This window comes from Eptatretus burgeri, chromosome 16, assembly GCF_056783735.1.
Source record: "Eptatretus burgeri isolate ZD-2024b chromosome 16, Ebu_testis_v1, whole genome shotgun sequence".
NCBI classification, from domain to species: Eukaryota; Metazoa; Chordata; class Myxini; order Myxiniformes; family Myxinidae; genus Eptatretus; species Eptatretus burgeri.
Window position 1 is genome coordinate 54,364,742 of NC_140976.1, and position 22,766 is coordinate 54,387,507.

The 22,766-nt window shown below is 44.4% G+C and overlaps 1 protein-coding gene across 2 annotated transcripts in view; it reads left to right on the top strand.

Moving 5' to 3' along the window:
- Positions 1-22,766, top strand: part of LOC147011086 (kelch-like protein 5) — a 125,885-nt gene that overhangs the window by 50,026 nt on the left and 53,093 nt on the right. For both annotated transcript variants that reach the window (XM_085858663.1, XM_085858664.1), the window contains exon 4: positions 12,053-12,249. In XM_085858663.1, the coding sequence (XP_085714789.1) occupies positions 12,053-12,249 (197 nt within the window). The remainder of the gene's footprint in view (positions 1-12,052; positions 12,250-22,766) is intronic.

Here is a 22,766-nt window from a genome sequence, read left to right on the forward strand (position 1 = left end):
CAGTGACCACATCAACAGCGTAACGTTTCCGAAACTTGTATTTCAAATAAACAGATACAAAGTCAAATGAGGAAATCCACCATTACATACAATGTCCAACAACGATTTTTGCATTGAGTTGTTTCCGCCGCCAAGTGTCCCATTCCTGTTGGCACAACTCACGTGTTTTAAACCTCATCCTTTGGGGCTGTCGATTCTTCGATTCCCATCACGGTGTTCTCTCTCGTATGCTGGCCCGTCCAGGATGATTTCAACAGCAATTGCAGACATGAGGAATTCGTCCAGAGGAATTCGTTCCCGATACACAATCTTCATGAATTTTAATCAACCTGATTCTTATCGGCTCCATGCGTTAGCAACCGCTCTAGACATTAACACCTCATTCACTCATCAGAGTTAAATTGAGCACAGGACAATCGAAGCACACATCTCATCACAAGTCACCCATCTTTGGGTGACTGGCATCTCCAGTCAAAATTACCTCATCACATCAAACAGTTTATATTACAATTTACCGATCCATGATACAACTTATAACATGTAACCATCAATTTTAATCATTCAATTACAGGCATTTACTAATGCTTATTCACAAACACCACAACATCGAGCTTTTAACTGACATTCTGTTTCCTGGACTATGGTGAGTATCTCATTATGAGAACATGTTTAACACTCTGCTTTTTAAAATAATTAAGAAAAAAATGTTTAACTAGAACGGCACTCCGTAGAGTGCATACCTCCGCCAGGCTGAACTGTTTACGTTTTGTATTCCAATGATAAGTCAGATCTGGATCCAGACCTGAACCAAAATCTAATCGGCTTGTTGTCACCAAACAAACTCATCCACCAAGTTTCATCCGAATCCGTCCACACCTTTTTGAGATATTGTTTTTGGCCCCATCTCTCAATGGTGAGGAATCACAAAAACATTCTGGTCTCTGGATCCAGACCTTCACCAAAATCGAAACAATTGGTCCTTGTCACACACCCAACCTATCCATCAAGTTTTGTCCAAATCCATCCACATTCTGATATCTGGATCCAGACCTTCACCAAAATCGAAACAATTGGTCCTTGTCACACACCAAACCTATCCATCAAGTTTTGTCCGAATCACGCCACAACTTTTTGAGATATCCTGCAGACAGACAGACAGACTGACAGACAAACAGGGGTGAAAACATAACCTCCATCCACCTTCAGTGGCAGAGGAATAAAGTCTAACAAAAACCTGCCTTTTAGATATTATTTCATAAGATATAAGGCAATTTCATCAAATACATTGATGAGAAAATATATTTTATTGACTGACATCACATTGAATTGTGAATGTAGGAAGGTTTAATTTTATGTGCGACTTGTGATAAAATGTTTTTCCTTGTGGTGTCAAACTCTACAGCATATGAGAGTTGCGTGAAATGTCATGTCATTCCCCTAACGTCTATTACCTGTTAAACTTAGACATACTAATGCTGATAATCTTGTTACAGACTTAAGAGTTCGAGGCTCGCCACAGGGGGATGCACTAAGGTCCCTCCCAAAACGCCTGGTCCAGAGGCCGCCGGGCATGGATAACTCAGTGCACCGGCGGGTTGCTAAGGAACCATGAATGCCGATTAGCACTGCCGATCCTGGCAGGGTTACACTACCTTGCATGATACTTTACCTGTGGATGTTCAAACCAAGGGAGGGGGGGTCTAGTGCCGTCAGTACACACCCAAATTACTGTTGAGCGATATAGTGAGTGTGCGCCGGCTAAAAGGAGCAAATTAATGGAGTAGAACTTCCTTGCTAAACTAATGTGCGGACCATGCTGGACCAATGAAGGAAAAGATGAAACAAGTTGGGTACATTTACAACATAAGCAATTTATTTATAAGGGCAAGGAAAAGTATGTTCAACAATAATCAAAAGGGTTTTATTTGATAAAATGTACAGCAGGGAAAGCAACGATTCATGGGGTGCGGAAAAAGAAATGCAGTTATATACAAAGAGAAGACACGGGACAGAGCTTACCCGATGGAGAAAACTTACACATTCTTATCTTATGCAAACTGTTACAGGTACCATCAGACACACACCTGAGGAAACTGGAGAGCAAAAAAGTTGAAGTGTTTTCGACCTCTTTAAATACCTGGCGTGGCCAACGGACCTAACCTTTCCAGTCGCTTTGAAGGGGGGGGGAGGGGAAAGAAAACTGGGGGTGTCTATGGTGCATGAGAATGAGGTGCAAATGAGGTGTAAATGTGAAGCAGAAGTGAAGGAGTGCATGTCTGCAATTGCTCTTTTAGTAATTTGCGTCTACAGCAGACAAGACAGTATATGGGAGAGACGTGTTAGAGGATAGCTTCAAACGACGTGTGAGAGAATCTGTAAATGTCAATGGTAATGAGTGTTGGCTGCGGAACGCAGCGGAAGCCGAGTACTGATGACCTAGTGATGACGCGGAAACTCCCCGGCAATAATTTAGTGACTGTTCACTCGGCTTGGTCTCGGTGTCTGTGACTCCTCGCTCGGCTTGGCCTTGGTGACTTATGCTGCTCTCTCGACTCAGGCAGTGCTGCTCTTGCTCGGTAACTGTCATTGTCGGCTCGGGCTCAGAGAGTGTCGCTGTGGCCTGGAGAGCGTCTCTCTGGCTTGTAAAGTGTCTGTCTCGGTGACCTCGATTGCTATTTTATAGCGCTTTGACGAAGGAGTAGCCAGAAAACAGATCAAAGGCCCTGTACACGTTTCTGAGCATCTTTATTGGTGTGCAGATGCCACTCTGAGAAGTAGCCCTGCCCCGCCAGATTTTGGAGCCGAAAATGGCTTCATTTGCTCCCAGGCTTGGCCACGCAACAGAGCTCTGGGATTTATATGGGGTGTGGGTTTCTGGGAGCACTTTCCGGCCATGAATGTGCTCTGGGCTCCAAACAAGTGCTCTTTTTTAGCGGAGCGCCAGGGCCACCCAGACGTTGTTGAATGAGCCCAGCGCTTATTTGCCCTCAGAGTTACATGCCAATGTTTAGCCTGGTGTTGGCGCAGTGGTTAGGGCAGTGGCTTGGGATCCAAAAGGTCCTGAGTTCAAGCCCGTTGGCCACTTGAATTAATACACACCAGGAGGTTGACTCAGCCTGTCATCCTCCCGAGGTCGGCGAAGTGAGTACCAGTGTACTGGGCCGGTGTACACCCTGGTTAAAATAGGTGTACCAGATCCCTGTGTCATAAGAGGAGACCAGGGTTGCGTCAGGAAGGGCATCCGGTGTAAAACCTGTGCCAAATCACTATGCGGATCATACGGATGATCCGCTGTGGCAACCCCTAACGGGAGCAGCCGAAAGAAGAAGAAGAAGAAGAATAAGAAGAAGAAGAAGAAGAAGAAGAAGAAGAAGAAGAAGAAGAAGAGTTACATGCCAATGTGTTCTGATTCACAATGTTCTCCGTTCCCCAGCATCCCAAAGGACTGTGGTGAACATCCAGGGAACTAACTGTAGTTGCGGTGGTTGTAGTGAAGTGGGGGGAGTGCTGTGGTGTTTGTGTTAAGGACGTTGGAGGCATTGGGAGCGAGTGAAGTGGTTGTCGTGAGGAGGCTGAAGCGTTTGTAGTGATTGTGGAGAGGAGGTTGAGCGTAGGTTACTGTGGGGATTTTTAGGAGGCGTTGTGATTATGGTGAGGGTTGTAGTATCGTGGTGAGCATGGTGAGGGTCTGAGGTGAGGCATCCATTGGTGAATGGCACACAGTTTGAATGGGGAAATGGCACACATTTGCTAATGAGGTTGCTGCGGAATACGTTACTGCCTGGTCTGGCGTTCATGCATGCGTGAAGAGGTCAGTCTCTGTGACTGTGTGAAGTTAAAGTAAAATACAACAGGTGAAAGAATAGCAAAGGGAAGTGTAGACCGAGCTAAAAGCCTGACGCAACGCATCTTGTCCCATGTACCCACTAAATATAATGGAAGGGCTAACTGAATGAATACTAATGAAATAACTGTCTCTGGACCACTATATGTTGGGTGCACTTGCCATGGGGGAGTGCCGGCTTCCCGAAGCCACAACAATATATAGATTATAAATAATATTGTGTAGTGCCTGGTGTTGGTTTAATGGTTAGGGTGGTGGGCTTGGGATCCGAAGGTCCTGAGTTCAAATCCTGCATGGCTATTGAATTAATACCTGGTGGGGTTAACTCGACCTGTCATCCTTCCGAGGTTGGAAAAATGAGTGCCAGCTTGCTGCTATACTGTGTTGGAGTGGCGACCCGTCCAGGATTGTGCACAGCAGCCAAGGAGACTGCTTCGGCAGCACCAATGCTCTTCATAGAGTATGGTCCCGATGGATGGATGGATGGATGGATGGGGTTGACTCAGCCTGTTATCCTTCTGAGGTTTGCAAAATGAGTACCAGGTCGCTGGGATGATTGAGCCATTCGAGTATCCTGTGTCAGAGCTGGCGATTTGTCCAAGATTGTGCCCAATAGCCCAGGAGACTGCTTTGGTAGCACCGACGACTCTGTGCAGAGTATGGTCCCAATGGATGGATAATATTGGATGCAGTGCTTTGTTTGCATCAATACTGTCGTTAGTCTGCCTGTGCACAGGCTTCTTTCCCCACAGTGCTGATTCTTATGGAGTATTCTCTGCATGCTGAAGGTGGTTGTGTCGAACCTGTCGCCCAATACAAACTAGACTCAGTGCCATTGTGGTTTGAGTGTCTGTTCTGAGTGTGGTACTGGTCATTGGTGTGATTCTGAGTTCTGACACTAGCTGAGTCGGTGGTCAGCATTTAGAGGTTAGGGTGCAGACAACCCCCATGGGTGGGAGATTTCTGAGGAGAGGAATGTGACACTACTACATGATGTCGCCTGTACCAAGAGTATCCTGGAAAGTTCGGTCAACAGCATGTTTGTCTAATGTTAAAAGCTCGCACCTGTGTTGTCTAGTTTCTCTGTCTGCAAGTGTGTGAGTGCACGATTTGTGTGTGACGGCTCTTCCTTCGACCCTCGAAGAAAATAGATTGCTACCTAAAGGTTTCCATCTTGGTGGGGAGCTTCTGATGAAAAATGGGAGCGTTCGGCAAAACTTCCCGCACCCAGGACTCCGACATGTCACGGACGCTGTGCTTTGAGTGGTACACCGCATTGCCAGCAAAGAGGATGGTTATTCAGAGGAGTTGGTTGCATCTTACACACAACGATAATCTTTGTTAATCGTTGTACCTTGTGGTTAAATTGCCCATTCCGGCAAAATTTCAACTTGCTCGTAAAAATGATTTGGAGTGCCTTGATTGAAGCGTGCTGGCATTTGGCCAGTTGCTTTTCGGACGGGCCTGCCCATTTAGCTGAGTTGTAGTTTTGCTCGTAATTATAACACCAGGTTTGGTCAGCAGCAATGATCAACCCCAGTAGCTTTTCTTCTGCCTGACAGTAATGCCAAAGAGGTTGACTCGTGTACTCCTCACTGAGTGTGTTGCAAGTCTTCTGAATTTCTTGAAAGGTAATGTACTGACCTTGTAGTGAGAGTCCATGGATGTCAATAACAATGCCATTAGGTCACTCTGACGGTGTAAAACCTGCCTTGCTGCAGTTTGCCGTGACCGGTGGGTTTTATTCCATCGGAGAGGGGATCAAACACATGACTATTGGTCCAAAGCTTTGGAGGGACGTTCTGGTGTTTTTATTACACATCATTTCATTGAAAAACCATGAGTTTCTTTTTTGTTTGTTTTGTTCTGATTCATACCTGATGGCATTAGCATTAATTTCATGTCAAAACTGAGAACAACGTATTATTTACTAGATGGTGATACCGCACGATACTCGTGATCACAGTGTGAGACATAGACGTTTACTAGGTTCTACGAGCAAGACACTCACAATAGTCCAAAACTTGTCGATGGGCAAAGTACACACACACACACACACACACACACACACACACACACACACACACACACACACACACACACACACACACACACACACACACACACACACACACACACACACACACACACACACACACACACACACACACACACACACACACACACTGCCTGTATAAAGTCGACAACCCCTTTCAAAGTTTTCACCTTTTGTTGCCTTATAGCCTGGAATTAAATTGCATTAAATCAGACTTTTTCCACCTTTATTTACACATCATAATTCACAAGTGAAAAACAAATTATTCAAATTACTGGAAATAATTAAAAAATACAAAACTGTAATATTTTCGTTGGATAAGTATCCACCCCCCCCCCTTATAATAGCAATTGTAAATTAGCTCAGGTGTAACCTTCAAAATCACACACCAAGTTAATTGGCCTCCACCTGTGTTAAATTGTCATGATTCTGATTATTTCAGAATAAAATCAGCTGTTCCTGTAGGTTTCCTCTGCTGAGTAGTGCATTTCACAGCAAAGACTCAACCATGAACACCATGGAGCTTTCAAAAGATCTCTGGGATAAAGTTGTGGAAAGTCACAGATCAGGGGATGGGATCTAAAAATATTTCAAAGGCCTTGAATATCCCTTGGAGCACAGTCAAGACAATCATTAACAAGTGGAAGGAGTATGGTACCACCAAGACCCTGCATAGATCAGGCTGTCCCTCCAAACTGGATGACCAAGCAAGGAGACGGATCAGAGAAGCCACCAAGAGGCCAATGGCAACTTTGAATGAGCTACAAGCCTGTGTGGCAAAGACTGGTCACTGTGTGCAAGTGACAAGAACATCCCAAGCACTCCACAAGTCTGGCCTGTACATTAGGGTGGCAAGAAGGAAGCCATTACTCAAAAAAGCCCACTTTGATTCCTGTTTGAGGTATACAACAAAAACCACTCCAGAGATTCTGAAGCCATGTGGCAAAAAGTTTTGTGGTCTGATGGAACTTTTTTGGCCTAAATTTAAAACGTTACGTTTGGTGCAAACACAACACAGCACATCATCCAAATAAGACCATCTCTACTGTGAAGCATGCTGGTGGCAGCATCATGTTATGGGGGTGTTTCTCATCAGCAGGGACTGGGGCACTTGTCAGGATAGAATGGAAAAGGGATGGAGCAAAATATAGAAAAATCCTCGAGGAAAACTTGCTGCCCTTTGCAAGAAAGGTGAAATTGGGACGGAAGTTCACCTTTCAGCATGACAATGACCCGAAGCAAACAACCAAAGCTGCACTGGAGTGGCTTAGGAACAAAAAGATAAATGTCCTTGAGTGGCCCGGTCAGAGCCCCGATCTAAATCCAATCGAAAATCTGTGGCATGACTTGAGGATTGCTGTCCATCAACGCTCCCCACACAACTCGACTGAGTTTGAACCGTTTTGTACAAAAGAATGGGAAATATTGCCCAATCAAGGTGTGCAAACTTGGTAGAGAACTATCCCAACACCCACAGCTGTAATTGCTGTCAAATGTGCTTCCACCAAGTATTAACTCAGAGGGGTGGACACTTATCCAACCAATATATTCTAGTGTTATATTATATTTTTAATTAATTTTCCGAAATTTGTAGAATTTGTTTTTCACTTGGAAGTTGTGGGTTTCGATGTGTAAATAAAGGGGGAAAAGTCTGATTTAATGCATTTTAATTCCAGGCTTTCAGGCAACAAAAGGTGAAATTTTTTTAAGGGGACGTAGACTTTCTATTGGCACTGTATCTTCGTTCACACAGAGGACAAACATGAAAAACTCTTTCCTACCTAATGTCTATGTCAATTGTGCCCTTCTCACGGCAAACAAAGGAACGGCACACACCTTCACTCTAACGGGGTCCCGGATTTACAAAAAAAACATTCTAACTCTGTGAACTCACGGACCATGCTAACATACCTACCTAATAGGTACCCCAAATATACATAATGCATACCAGACTGAGTGGCTTAATGGTTGGCGTGTCCGCTCTGACTTTGAGAGCACGGCAGTTGAAACCCCGGCTGAGTCATACCAAAGACTTTAAAAATGGTACGTGCTGCTTTGTTGCTGGAAGCTCAGCATTTAAAAGGATAAAGTACAGACAAACAATGCTGCAAAGGCAATGGTAAACCACCCAGTGTAATCCTTGCCAAGAAACTGCTTCAGCAGCACTGACGCTCTGTGAAATGTACAGCACATCAAAGCACGATATATATATATATATATATATATATATATATATATATATATATATATATATATATATATATATATATATATATATATATATATATACAGTGCTGTGTGTGTATGTATATGTACATATATATGTCGTTATGGATCCAGGGTTTGAGGCTTGCCACGAGGGAATGCACTTCGGTCCCTCCCAAACGCCCGGTCCTGAGGCCACCAGGCACAGATAACTCCACACACTGGCAGGTTACTAAGCAACCACAAATGCCGATTGGCACTGCCAATCTTTGCAGGGTTACCACTACTTCCTGTGATACCTTACCTGTGGACGGCCGGTCAAGTGGGGGTCACATGCCCTTACCGCATACTTGGATTACTGCCAAGTGTTACAGTGAGTGTGCACTGGCTAACAAAGCGAATTATTGGGGGTACAACTTCCCGTCTAACTGCACTTGTGCACTGTGTCGGACCAAAAAAGGAAAAGACAACCGAGACAGATTGGAAAAGACAACAAACAATTATTTATTACAAACTCACAAGCAAGCAATCATTTCAAAGCAAGTATTTATAAGCAAGAAAGCAAAAAGGCACAAAAGAGCAGATGAAACCATAACAACTATTCTTATTCAATCTCACTTGCACAAAAGACTCGGCCATCATTCACTCAGGGAAGAAGAATAAGACATGAAGAACTTGAAAATAAAATAAAAGTAATGTATGGAGAAAAGAAAAGCAGCCTTTTCCTTTCTCCCTCACCTCACGCAGCCCAAATATAGAAGTGAATGCGGAGGAAAATGGATGGAGAAGATGGGCAGTGGCGATGTGACGCGATGGGATATGCAGCCACGTTCCGGAGGTGCCGAGACCCAGTAGGCGAGACCTCACTGGCATCCCAGATATGCGAGCTAGATATGTGACTTGCCATCCTCTGCCTCAGATTCTTCCTACTCGGGCCCCTGTCGATGAGGTGCTGCCGTTCACCCTCATTGTCCTTCGTGGCTGACAGGATTGAGAGGACAGGTTGACGCTCATGGAAGGAGTCTTCTTTTTCCACAGAAGCTTGACACCAACTGCTCATGAAACCTTCCTTTCTTTACCCTCACACATTTTTGTTCCTTCCCTCACGAGCCTTCTCCGAGTTTAAGTCTTCTGCTCATGAGCTCTTTTTGTCCCAGCTCGTGCGAGCCCGTCCCATATGCTTCTGCCTTTCTGCTTCTCTCAGCCTTCTCTGTCTACTTTCTGCCTTCTATTTTTCTTCTCTTTCACACTGCTCTTTTTCCTCTCCTCCCATAAGTTCTCTCTCTCTCTCTCTCTCTCTCTCTCTCTCTCTCTCTCTCTCTCTCTCTCTCTCTCTCTCTCTCTCTCTCTCTCTCTCTCTCTCTCTGTCTCTGTCTCTGTCTCTGTCTCTCTCTCTCTCTCTCTCTCTCTCTCTCTCTCTCTCTCTCTCTCTCTCTCTCTCTCTCTCTCTCTCTCTCTCTCTCCCTCTCTTTCTCTCTCATTGGTCCGCAGCCGATAGAGACAGGTGTCCACAACGTCACTTGTGGAAAATGCCACGCCATTCTGAGGGAACTTTCAATGCAGTCCCCGTCCCTCCCTTCACACGCCCAAGGCCGCAACAGAAGCCCCCGCCCGCCCTCTCCCCCATGTTCAAGCACCCACTCATACAATTCCACACTGTAACACCTGCAAGAAGTACTGTCCTACAGGCCATGAATACGTGCCATGACCAGGCATGTGAGCATGCACATAGTCCCATGCGGTGAAGATAATCTGATTGCCTGATGGATTAACGACCACAGATGGATTGAACGTGCCCAATCAGTCAATGCGTAAATGGAGGCAACACGGAGAGGAACTCCGCCGGACTGAGGGATGGTTGATCGGCTGCGGGGCCGAAGGTAAGACCGATGGGGTGAAGGATGAATTGTTGAAAGGAAGTTTGATGAAGGGGAGATTATTGGTGGATTGAGAAAGGCAGGGGGGGGGGGGGATGGACCTATGGTGTGAATGAAGAAAGATTGAAAGAAACAGAGATTGAATAGAATGATGGTGTGAAGGAAGAATGATGAAAAGTAACAGACGGGGAGGAGGGGGGGACACACTACACTGCAAAAATACAGCCTAACCAACGCATACCCCCCGAACAGCCCTTTGACAAGGGGTGAAGGACTATCGATACAAAAACTAATGAAATAACTGATCCTCGGGTCACCTTCATGTCCATGTATGCTCTCCCCCTGGGGTAAGTTTTCCAAAACCATAACAATATATATCCTCCCCGGTCCATTTATTCAGTGCACTTTACATTTGCCATTTTAAATTGCCCGGTATACTGTCAGCCAGAGACCTTCGGTATGAATCAGACATCGAGGATACTGAACACATACCGGACTGAAGAGGTTATACTTGGACGTGAAAGGAGGGTGTCATCTTGCACCCTCTTTACTCTACATGTATGTTCACACATTAAGTTGTAATTGAAGTAAAGTTAGTAATTTTAACATCTAAGCATGGCATGACAATAACAATGCAAATGATGGTTCGGTTGTGCTTAGTGGACCTCTTCAAGAGGTGAAAATTTGTTATTTTCAGATTGGAGGCTCACGCTTTGCTCATGTTGGATGTAATTATAAAATGGCAAAATGTTTACTCAAGTGAAAGCATGACCGAATGAACATCCTTTTCCCTCGTAATCGTTATTACCCTCCGCCACTGAAGATGGACAGATGTTGTGTTTTCACCCCTGTCTGTGTGTGAACAGAATATCTCAAAAAAAGTTGTGTACGGAATTGGACGAAATTTGGTGGACATGTTGGGTGTGTGACAAGGACGAATTGATTCGATTTTGGTGAACATCCGGATCCAGATACGAGAATTTTAAACTTTTTTTTTATAACTGATTCTTCACCATTGAGAGATGGGTCCAAAAACGATATGTTGTGGGATATTTCAAACCATTGTGAATAAATTATGACAAAATTATGTGGATGCGTTAGGAAGGTGACATGAACAAGCTAATTTTAATTTGGTTTCAGGTCTGGATCCAGATCCGGCCTATCAGTCGGATACAAAACGTTACTGTTCAGCCTGGCAGAGGTATGCGCTCTACCTAATACCGTTCTCGTTAGCCTGTCCCCCGCGTAGCAGGAGACTGAGTTGTACAATCACTTCTGTGTGTCTGTGTGTCTGTCCGGGCTGTTACTTTTTTATTTTACCATTTGAGCTTTTGTCATCAAATTTTCAACCAAACTTTATGATGAGAATATGGAGAAGATAAATTAATAATTTTCTTAAAATTAATTTCATTATTATTGTTATTATTGTTATTCTTCAACCCTTTTTTTGTTCTATTATTTTTTTCACATTTTTTTTCCTTCTCAGCAACCATTTGTCCGATTGACACAAACTTTTCAGGGTAGGAGCAACCCCCCCCCCAATGGAGACTATTTTAATGACACTTGTGATGTCATAGGTGATGTGGTATGGCAGCCATCTTGGATTAAACGCAAAAAATTAAAACATATCTCTGAAACCGCTGACCGGAAATTTTTTTTAACTTAGCACATCTCATTCTACTCCCCATGTGGAAAAATGGATTGTAAGGATGATGTCATCGGTGAAGTGGTAGACCAGCCGTAAATGTTTTAATCAAAATTCTTGTTTACCATTGAGATTCAGTGTGTATGTCCAGGCCGTGACATTTTTACCAATTGAGCTTTTGTCATCAAATCTTCAACAAACCTTTTATTCTGAGATTGTGGAGAACACAAATGAATAAAATGTACAATTTTTTTTAAACTCTTGTTTTCATCAAGTTTAGTTTGAGTACAAAGCGGACGCGGATGGGCTTGCACCGTCGGATGTTTTCCAGTGATATTTTACATCACTCTGTCTTCCTCTTTCATGACCGATAGCACATCCCCATGTCCCTTCCTGTCCCTCATCGCTTTGCCCAAACCTCTTAGGCCGACTGGAGCTGCATGAAGAGACTGTAGAAGAATTACTCTCTGCAGCATGTCTTCTGCAGTTGCAACCTGCCGTGCAGGTGTGCTGTGCGTTTTTGCTGCGCCAACTGCATCCTGCCAACTGCTTGGGAGTGCGTGCCTTCGCTGATTCACTTGGCTGCACTCGCCTCTTAGCTGCGGCACACTCGTACACCATGGTGGGTGTTCCTTGCAAACTTTTCTCGATCCCTGTAACTGCCATTTGTTCCTCACTTCAATTCATCTTACCCTTTTCTGATGATAATGATCATCACCTGTGCTTGCAAAGGTTGGCCTGTATTGTATTACCATTTGAGCACTTCTCCTTATTCTTCCTATTCTCCTTCTTCTTCTTCTTCTTCTTCTTCTTCTTCTTCTTCTTCTTCTTCTTCTTCTTCTTCTTCTTCTTCTTCTTCTTCTTCTTCTTCATCATCAACTGCCACAATTATTCCCATGTTCCTATGAGGATGGCCAGGGGAAGCTTAGCCCAAGTCTTTCACAAACCGGCTGGCCAGGCTTGACGTTCGACTAAGGTTACAGCAGGAATTTGGATTTGTTCAAGGTGCCGGCGATAGCTCACCTCTTTGTGAAAGACACCGTGGGATCTTTAATGTCCACCAATAATGCCGGCAGACGGGACTCCCAGTTGAATGTCCATCTGAGAGACGGCACACACATTGACACCTCACCCTGCCTGAAAGGCACCAGGATGACAGTTTGTAGCTGAGCCAAAATTCAAATCTTGGTTAGTCAGCTGAGTAGGTGAGTAGGCATACCTCTAGATCATCCTGCCAGCCAAAGCTAGTCATTAACCACCTGATCATTGCTTCCAAAGTCATGTACATACAACAAAACAGATATTGTTGAAATATGTCAGAAGGGGACACTGCATCATTGAATACTTTTTAAGGGGTGAGGGAAGAATGGGTGGGAACACAAGTCGTTCTTCCCTGTGTTTAATCACAGATCCATTGTATCTTTTACAAGACTTGCATGTAGCTTTGTTATGATGGCTATACCGACCCTATCGGCAGTCTCCAGATCAAATGGACTATGTGAGTTAAGTATAGTGAGATGTACGGTATGTACATGGTAATGATGTAGACCATTCCCTCATGCATATAAAGGGTGTTTCAAAAAGAGTGATGCACCTTTAAATGTTAATTTACAAAGAAACAGAAACCGCAGGAACGTGAACCAAATATTTCTTGAAAGCTTCTGACATGGTATTTTCTGTCACTGATTGCTATTGCAGTGAGTCACTGCTAGAGTTCGTGAGAGCCCAAGGTCTGAAATTGGTATTTGCACAAAATCTTTGTAATTGACGTTCCCGATATGTGCCCCTCTGTGGTTCAGACAAGCATTGATTTTGACTCCAAATTTCTGTCCAACTTTCCTGTCGATCTCATGTGGCACTGCCTGGAGGTAGTCTGATACCTCCTGCTTCAGATCATCGAGTGTGGCAGGGCGGTTGGCATAGACAGAGCCCTTTGCAGCCCCCCAGAACCAGTAGTCCTAAGGGTTCAAGTCTGGGCTAAGGGGTGCCCAGTCATGAATGGTACCCAGAGCAACGAGGCAGTTTCTGAAGAGCTGCCACTGAAAAGTGATGGCGTCACCAGAAGTATGCAGGGGTGCACCATCCTGCAATAAACCAAGTCATGCTGAGCTGGTTTGGGGTGACTTTTTGGGCTACATCATTATGGAACTTATAGAGCACGGCCCAGTAGCACTAATCGTTGATCGTCACCATCCTGCTGCTGTCATTCTCAAACCAGTCAGGCCCGAACGTTCCCCATCTGTTATTGAAGGCACAGAAGCATGTGACCTTAGGCCCTTTCAGGATCACCTCTCAAGGATCTCCTCAGGTAGTTCTGCCCCCCCCCCCCCAGAAAATGTTGCTGTGGTTGTTGGTGACACTGTTCAAGTAGAAATGGGCTTAATTACTGAACAAGATCAGGTTGATCCAGTTTGGGTACCACTCCATCCTGTCACTGAGCCAATTGCGCATATCAAGTCTCCTCATGTCATCTTAACGTAGTTTATGCCTAATGGAGATGATGTGTGGGAAAAGCTTCAGTTCCTTAGTGAGGATATGCCAGACTGATGTTGATTTGATGCCTCGCTCCTGGGAGCGTCGGTGGTGGGACTTCTTGGGACTGTCTACTGCAGAATCCCGCATAGCATCGATGTCGGCTTGGCTCTTGGTTACTGATGCTGGCCTGCGACTGTTGCCCTTGCTCTGGTTGTTCACTGTACCCTTGTGCTCAAAATGTTTCACAATACGTTGAATGGCACAATTTGTGGGTCCATCACGTGTTCTGAGGTCGTATTCCCCGCAGAACCTCCGGTGGGTGTCTCCATATGATTTAGTCTCAGACCACAGAGCCACCACTTTTGTCTTCTACTTAACTGTCAATGGCGTAGTTGATCTACGGAGCTAAAAATCCCAGGGAACAAATACCACGATAATACCACCAAACCCTGAAAAGGAAAACGGTATTTGTCAAAAAACAAAGAAATGGCAGGAAGTCAAAGTTGTGTGAAACTTTTTGAAACACCTTGTACATCCTCCTCAATCCTTTTGTTCAGTATACTGAACAATTATCATTTGAAATTGCCCGGTTTATCATCAGCCAGAGAGCCCTCTTGTGTGGACTTCTAGGACCCTGAACATATAGCCAGAATTGAGGTTTGTGGGGCGGGGGAGTTCTGCCCCACCTTTCCCAAAATACAGGGACATTTTGCTCCATGGGCCTCCACCTTACTCAATTTATAACAAATGTAATTGTTTGTTTTTTTGGATATAAATCACATGAGCAATGCAACAAGAAATTAAGATGAAAAACGTTTTGGGGATGAGTTTTGTTGATTGTATAATTTTGGATATAGGTAAAGAAAAGACATGTACCTGTCCTTTATCTATTTCTATATCCTCACATTCACCATCTTACATTTCCCTCTCTATTTTCCCCCGTGGTCTCTAGATTAAATAACAAGATAATTCAAGATGCCTGCTAGCTATTTATCCCAAAAATATAGAAGAAAAGAAACTACTTTCATTTACAGGAAAAAAAAAAATGTCTATCAGACCTTCTGTGCGGCCAGCGCTCCTGGCGACTGGATCTCAACCCGAAACTGCAGCAATTAAGCTGTAAATCTCTCCATATCCGCGCCCAGCACAGAATCTAATTGGCCCATCTGTTATGGGGCTAGTGCGGCCGCCTGTGGGTAATTGGGGCCGATTGGGCAGGCTGAGCTCGGAGAGCGCTTATGCTACCAACGAACTGACGCGTTTGTACGGCTCGGAAAAGCACATTGTGTATCTCCTGGGATGGACCCATGGCAGTGAGTCGGACAAGATCAAGATACAGACCAAAGATTTCGAATTTGGTTCGAATTACGGTGAACACTTGTTGTAAAACCTAAAGCTTAGCGAAGAATAATTGTTTAGGTTGAAGTTTTCGATCGACAACTATCAGGATTGAAGGTTTGGAGTAAAGTTGGGTTGGCTGGTCTTACGTTTCTTTCTGAGTGTGGGTACAAGGGTTCCTCCACAAGGATGGGTCCTTCCTCCACAAGATGCCTGCTGCTGCTGCTCATGGCATTAGCCCCCAAGTTCAAATCCAATCTATCCATTGTCCTTGTTGTTCTTTCATATGCAGCACATATTGCTGTGGGGTCACATCATTGGCTGGGGGCACGGCCGTGCCCCCTATAGATTAGAGCAGGAATTTTTAATTTGTTCAGGGTGCTGGTGATAGATCGCCAACTCTTCTCGAAGGACATCGTGGGATGTCGTCCACCAACTAATGCTGGCAGATGGGACACCCAGTTCATCATCCATCTGAGGCATAGCATACCAAAATATAGACCCTGCCTGCGATATACCAGGTTGACAGTTTGTAGGTTGGCCGATATTCGAACCCAGGCTGGACAGCTCAGGGGTGAGTGTGTATACCTCGAAGGCTTCCTGCAGACCCTATTGTCCTTGTAATTCAAGTAAAAGTACACTGACGTCTCATCCTGTCCTTGTCCGACATGCACTATGGAGTATTATATAACCTCTATAAACCTATAACCTGTGAGCATTGGATCACTGTTGTAACAACAATGTGTCATAGTTAAGAGGAGAATCTGTCATAACCTCAAGGAAGGATTAATTTTAAGATTGGGTGAGGATAGGAGTGGTCGGTTGCGTTTCATTATGGGGTCTTGTCATTGGCCAAATATGGGATTAGGATTAAGAGAAGCAGGAGGCCAGGAAAACATCACTTCTCATACGTTTCCAGTGGGGACCTCAGGTGTGCTGACATAATTTCTCGCAAGACCGTCCGATGGGAGAGGCACTGGATTAGCCTTGGATCAATAAACACTGTTGTTTTTTTTCTTCTCCTGATTGCAGTCATGCTTTATCTACCAAACTAAATCTAACAGAGCTGCATGTATTTTTAAGACCCCTTCACGAAGCAACGGACAAAAGGAAAGTCTCCATTTGTCCCAGTAAATTTGTAACTTCGATGCTGAAGTTCATGATGCCTTCTAAATTTTTTGGGACTATATTTATTACATCATGATTCCTTTGTCACGTACAGCACGTGTTATCGATCATTATGCAATACCCTATCAATATTGTGACCCCTACGAACATTTCTCAGGAGATCTTGCTAGAATAGATTTTTTTAAATATATATTTTTAATTTTTTCGAAAGGATGCACTGGTAATGACTACAAAGACGTTTACTCCTCATTCAGGATGCCAGGAGCCCAAATATCCGCCTGGATAATAATCAGCACATCGCGAATGAGTGTACGTACGACAGACCCCCCCGATTCTCGATGAAATATCGCTTCCATCATTTCTTTCCTTGGCAAGTCATTGCCAAGCGTTTCATAAAGATGATTGATTCCGTACAACCGGCGTCGGACGAACACAACTGGGCAACATGTGGGCCGGCCTGGTGATAATGAGAAAAGCAGTATGATGCAGATTAGTTATAATAGGCTCCATGAATTCTGAAAAGGAGAGAAAAGGGAGCAGATGTTGTAAAGAAAGTGCTTGCTCGGCTTGTCAAACAGAGCTCACATTTCATCTCACCGAAATGTTTCAAGTTTGAAAACCGTGAAGGTTTGAGCATGGGATGCTCAAGAAGCTCTCGGTGGGACATTACACTCCTCATAGTCTGAGATGGGACAAAAATCTCTAAAGAGATGTACATGTAAACGAAAGTGTGCTCACAAGTTTTCTCACTCAATGTGGAGGGGCCCATTGAAATGTTTTTTGCAAAATGTTAATGTGTCTTGGACTAGTATTGTGAGTACCTCGTTGGTAGTGGCTTTGTTATGCCCCTTGTGGCTCACAAACCAATGGGGAGGCCGAACGATTGTCATTAGGGCGCAAGTTTTGGTTGCTTTCAGACTACACACACAAAACATCGTTTGATATAAAAAGCAGACTCTTCTGCTTTAACCGTTTCCCTTGTTCACTGTTTTCTCAGCGGTGTGTAAACATGGAACCCGATGGCTCTCCATGCCACACCGATCATACCCTTTGTAAAGAAAAATAAAAAATGGCAATTAGTTTGGCGAAACGGTGCTTCAAGCAAAGCTGCACGCATATCCGCTATTACCAGCACCATTACCAGAGTATTTAGCCACATGAGGGCCCGAGTTAGAAATCACAGGTAAGGCCTTGCCAGGTGTCGGGCCTTTCAACAAAATCAACCGTCAGGCACCGTCTCCCTCTAACTAGGAGTCATTGAAAGGAATGTCGCTCTCATGGTGGAATTTTAAATGCGAGATGTCGGCTCAAAGCCATCGTTCCATGTTGATACCAAAATGGCCATGACCGTTTGAGTTTGAGAGGCTGCGGACGATGTGTCGGCCCGAGTGAGGATTATATGCGTAAAAGGTTTTGTCCAGCTTGCAAGGCACTGATACCTCCCAGGGTGTTGCCGATGAAATATGAAACATGTTAGGTCTTTATATCTGTACAAGCAAGTAGTCTAGGGACTTATCCCATCAGCTGGCAGGCGATGTAAGCCTATACTGCGGACAGCTGAGACAGGCAACATCATTCTGGCTCACGGCGCTGATTTAGACGGAAAACCAGGAGGCGGCTTGGTCGTAAACCATGTCAGGCGTGGAGAAGGCTGGATACGAATCCTTGAGAGAGACCGTGGCGGAACAGTTTTTATGATGTCAACATGACTGCACGTGCATCCGAGATGGATTTGAGGCTTCGAAAAAGTGTCCTTTTTTCGCCCTTGTTCAACTTTTCTCATCTGACACCCTTCTCTTTGCTGATTATGCCAGAATTTCCTTCTTCCCACACCTCACCTCCCCCCCTCACCATTAAGCTACACTCAGGCTCGGCATTATCTTGACTGGAAAGCTGATCAGGAAGGATCACGTTCAAGTTCCTTCTGCAAAGGTTGTCTTTTTGCTGTCTTTTGGAAGCAAGTTCTGTATTTGGTCAGATATATTTCTGTATATATCTGTATTTGGAACACTGTGTCAACAAATTAACAAATACAAAGTATCCTTCTGCCTAGTAATATAAGGCTACCAAATGTCATCATTCAGATCAGGTGTGTGTGTGTGTGTGTGTGTCTGTCAATTCAGAGTGGTTGGAATGGTTCAGTCCAATTAAGGATGATGGCAGAATCCTCTTACATGTCTCGATACTGCATCCCGGTTGGCTTCCGATACTCTTGCACACAGGGAGTCGTGCTTTGAGGGGTCACCTCTAGATTGTGACTGCCGTGAGCTGCACAGTTAGAGCAGGAATTGGGAATCTGGCCAGGGTGCCGACAATAACTCACCTGTTCTTAGTCGAGAGACACCGTGGGATCCGAACGCATAGCAGCAACCAATTCTGGCATACGTGTCTCCAGCTCTGTGTCCCATCTGATGGATGAAGCACTCATTGATACATGGCCCTGTCCGTGAAGCACCGATCCGATGTGAGTTTATTGTTGGGTCGGGAATCGAACCCGGACTTGATTGCTTCGAGGCAAAGTGCACCACCTCGTGAGCTACCCTGCAAGCCCTACGGATCACCAGTCAAGAAGATTTGTGCAATGTTCCATCAGAAAAGGCAAATGTCACATTTCTTATCCACACCAACCTTGCCTCCCGCTCCACTCTATTAGGAACTATGGAAAAGCCGTTAGGAACGCACATTTTTGCTGTCATAAATTCGGCAAATTGCTCTGTCCAGAGGGGAATTTCCTTAAAATATCGTCTGTGCACACCCCTCCCGCTTCCTTTCACACCGTCTGCATTTTTTTTTCTGATTACTCTTTGGATCCAGGGCCAAAAATAGTCAGCCTCATCCACTCCCAACAAAAAACTATTTACCTCCATCTTTTTTTTCCTTTCTTTTATTCTGCCGTGCAGTATAAGTTTGCAACCGATTGAAAATTCGGAGGATATTCATCGTCGGAAGTGGAAATTGCTCCCCGAAGGTAACTACGATCTGGATCATCCGAGACTGGCGGAGAGGGGGAGTTGTTGCATGCAAATACTGTACGCCGATTGCACACTTCCCTTTCAAAAGGAACTTCAACACAAGAGGAGGCCACGAGGCCCATCAAAGTCTGCACAATGGATGCCAACCAATGGTTGATTGGCCACGCTCTGTTTTCTTTTAATCTCACACACATGTATCCATCCATCCATAGGGACCATACTCTGTGCAGAGCGTTGGTGCTGCCTAAGCAGTCTCCTTGGCTATTGGATACAATCATGGATGGGTCACCACTCCGACACAGGATACCAGCAAGCTGGCACTCATTTTGCCGACCTCGGAAGGATGACAGGCAAAGTAACCCCACCTGGTATTACTTCAACAGCTGAGTGGGATTTAGAACTCAGGATCCTAAGATGCCAAGCCCACCACCCGAACCATTAAGCCAACACCAGGCATACACGTGGATATACAGACAAATATACGAAACAACAAAGGACTGTTTGACAAGGTAGCCACTGAGCTTGCGGGAAGTTCCGTCACTTCCTTGGGCGCTCTGGGTACCAGCAACGTCACGACAATGGCACCCCTTTCTCACCGCACTCAGCGGGGCATTTCCTATAAAGGAATTCCCTCCTCTCCATGGATGCCAACCTATCTCCATGGCTTCTCCGGCACGTGCTCCCATACCTGACCTGACCATAGATGCCAACCTGTGGGGAATGTCCGTGCTCTTATCCTTTTTAAATACTGAATGTCAAGCAAGGAAGCAGCATGTTCCATTTTTAATAATTTTGGTATGCTCTCTGCCAGATTAGAACCACTGACCTCACAGACTCAGAGGGCACACTCTAACTATTACACCACCGGATCCGGTTAGCTTATCGATGACATTAGTCGAGATGAGCTCTGAAAGCCACAACGATGTCATTCCGGTAGTCAGGTAATCAGTGAGTCCACGAACATTTTTTCCTTATTGACCGAGAGGTGGCTAACCGGATCGTTTTGAAACTCGGAATGATGGTTCATGACGTCGCTGTGACAAAACTAATGGAGTGGTTTTTTTTTAATTTCCTTCCAGGTGTTGAGATAATTAACTAATTAATTCAAAATGCAACACTTGTTTGTATGTCCATCACATATCGTGAGATTCCATCATCTCATGAGATTGTGAATTTATTTAAATAAATAAAAAATACAATGCTTCGTCGTGACTCTGAAGAGGTCTATATGGTTTTAATGGGTCTAAAGTATTAACAGGGTCCTAAAAGGACTAAAATAGTAAAAGTACTGTCCCATCTCTGCTCCCGCTCCCCTACTAATATTATATTTAGACCTTTTAAGACCCTTTAAGTTCACTGGGTCAACATTAAATTAAGAGGTTAAAATTAAATAATTTTAACCTCTTAATTTAATTTAACCTCTTAGTTCATTTTTAACCTCTTAATGTCATCAATGCCCTCTTGCTTTGAAGAATAGAAAATAAAGGGAGAGATGGGGTGGAGCACGGAGTTAGGGGGGGCAGAGATAGGACAGTCCTTTTACCGTTTTAGTCCTCTTAGGACCCTGTTGACACTTTAGACCCATTAACACCAGATAGACCTCTTCAGACCCTTAAGAACCTAAACTACTGTTGGAATGTACCCTTTAGGCTCTTAGACCCCTTAAGACCATTGAGACCCCTTTCGACACTTCAGACCCCTTCCACACTTTAGACTGGTTGGACTGCTTAGACCCCTTGACTCTTTTAGACCCTTTAAACACCTTCAACCTTTTAATATTACTTTTAGACCTTTTAAGACCCTTTTGACACCTTTCGGCATTTACATGTTTTACACCTTTTTCGACACGACGGACCTTTAGACTCATTGTGACCCATTAAACCCCTGTAGACCCTTACTGTTGATGTATAGACTCTTTAGATCACCTTAGACCCTTTCTTTTTGGACCCTTTCAACACTTACAACACTTTAGACCATTTTTCCTTTTTGATCTCTTGGACCCTTTGACTAATTTAGACCCTTAGACCCTTTTAAAACCCCTTCGGGTCTATGAGGGTTTAAGGGCCCTTTTACTGGACAAAAACCAATTGAACGTTTTAAAAAATATATAAAATCAGAACCCGCTCATCCTACATAGTTCTCATTGCGCAAATACAATCGTGTTATCAAGCCTTTTAGCCCCCACGGGCCCCTAAGTACCCATCGAATCAAACTGAAAAACCAACTTTATCACCCAATGCATCCCAACTAGTACGTCCACCCTCCATTGGGAGATGAGCGTCTCCCAGTTGTGACTCTTCATTTTCTTTCACACCTTCTCTATGACTCCTCTTTGCCCTATGATCTTTGTTTTAGTGAAACAATAACGTTTTTACTGCACCTGACATGCCGTCAAAATCCTGCTTTTGATGGACCAATGACATAAATGTGCCGTCCCTGCTGCCAGAGTCGCAAAATGCTCCAAGGCCCATGCATGAACGCATAATCGATATCAGAAAAGGCTCGACTTCATGCTTTCCCCAAAAACCACGATGGGAGATTCTGCCCCCTTCCATTGTGGAGTGGATCTTTTGTCCTGACGACCCTTTGCCATGAAATGCGGGCAAGCATGTTTCAAGTGGAGTTTGGGGTTTTCTTTTGGGTGATGAAAATACAAGTCCATGGGCACTGGGTCACCTTCTACAACAATGACATCGATGAAATTGAACCGATTGCTTTTAGTGCATCCTCACTTTTGAGATGTCTTATCCACATTTTGATTCCTGACATGACTACAAACTGTCATCCTGGTGCTTTTTGGATTGATTGTTGCTCCATTGAGTACGCCGTCCTTCAGGCGAGACATGAAACCGGCTGTCACGTATTTGATGTCAAAGACCCATTAGCACCTTTTGAAAAAGTATGCCATTGTGGACCGGTCTCCTGGCCAAATTATAAAATTTCTACATTCATCTAAAGTGAATCAGCACTACATCCGTATCTCAGTAATAATACAACCAATAGAACAAATTCCAATCTCACATTCTAATTACCTCTGCCCACCGAAGGGATTGAGATTATGTTTTTACCCCTGTCTGTCTGTCTGTCTGTCTGTCTGTTTGTTACTTGACGAAATCTACGATTTTGTCAAGTATGTTGGTCGGTTCAGTTTGTTTGTTTGTTTGTTTGTGTGTACGTCTCGCTCTGCAGGTCGCATTTCAAGTGGGAATGGCATGGAACTTCACCA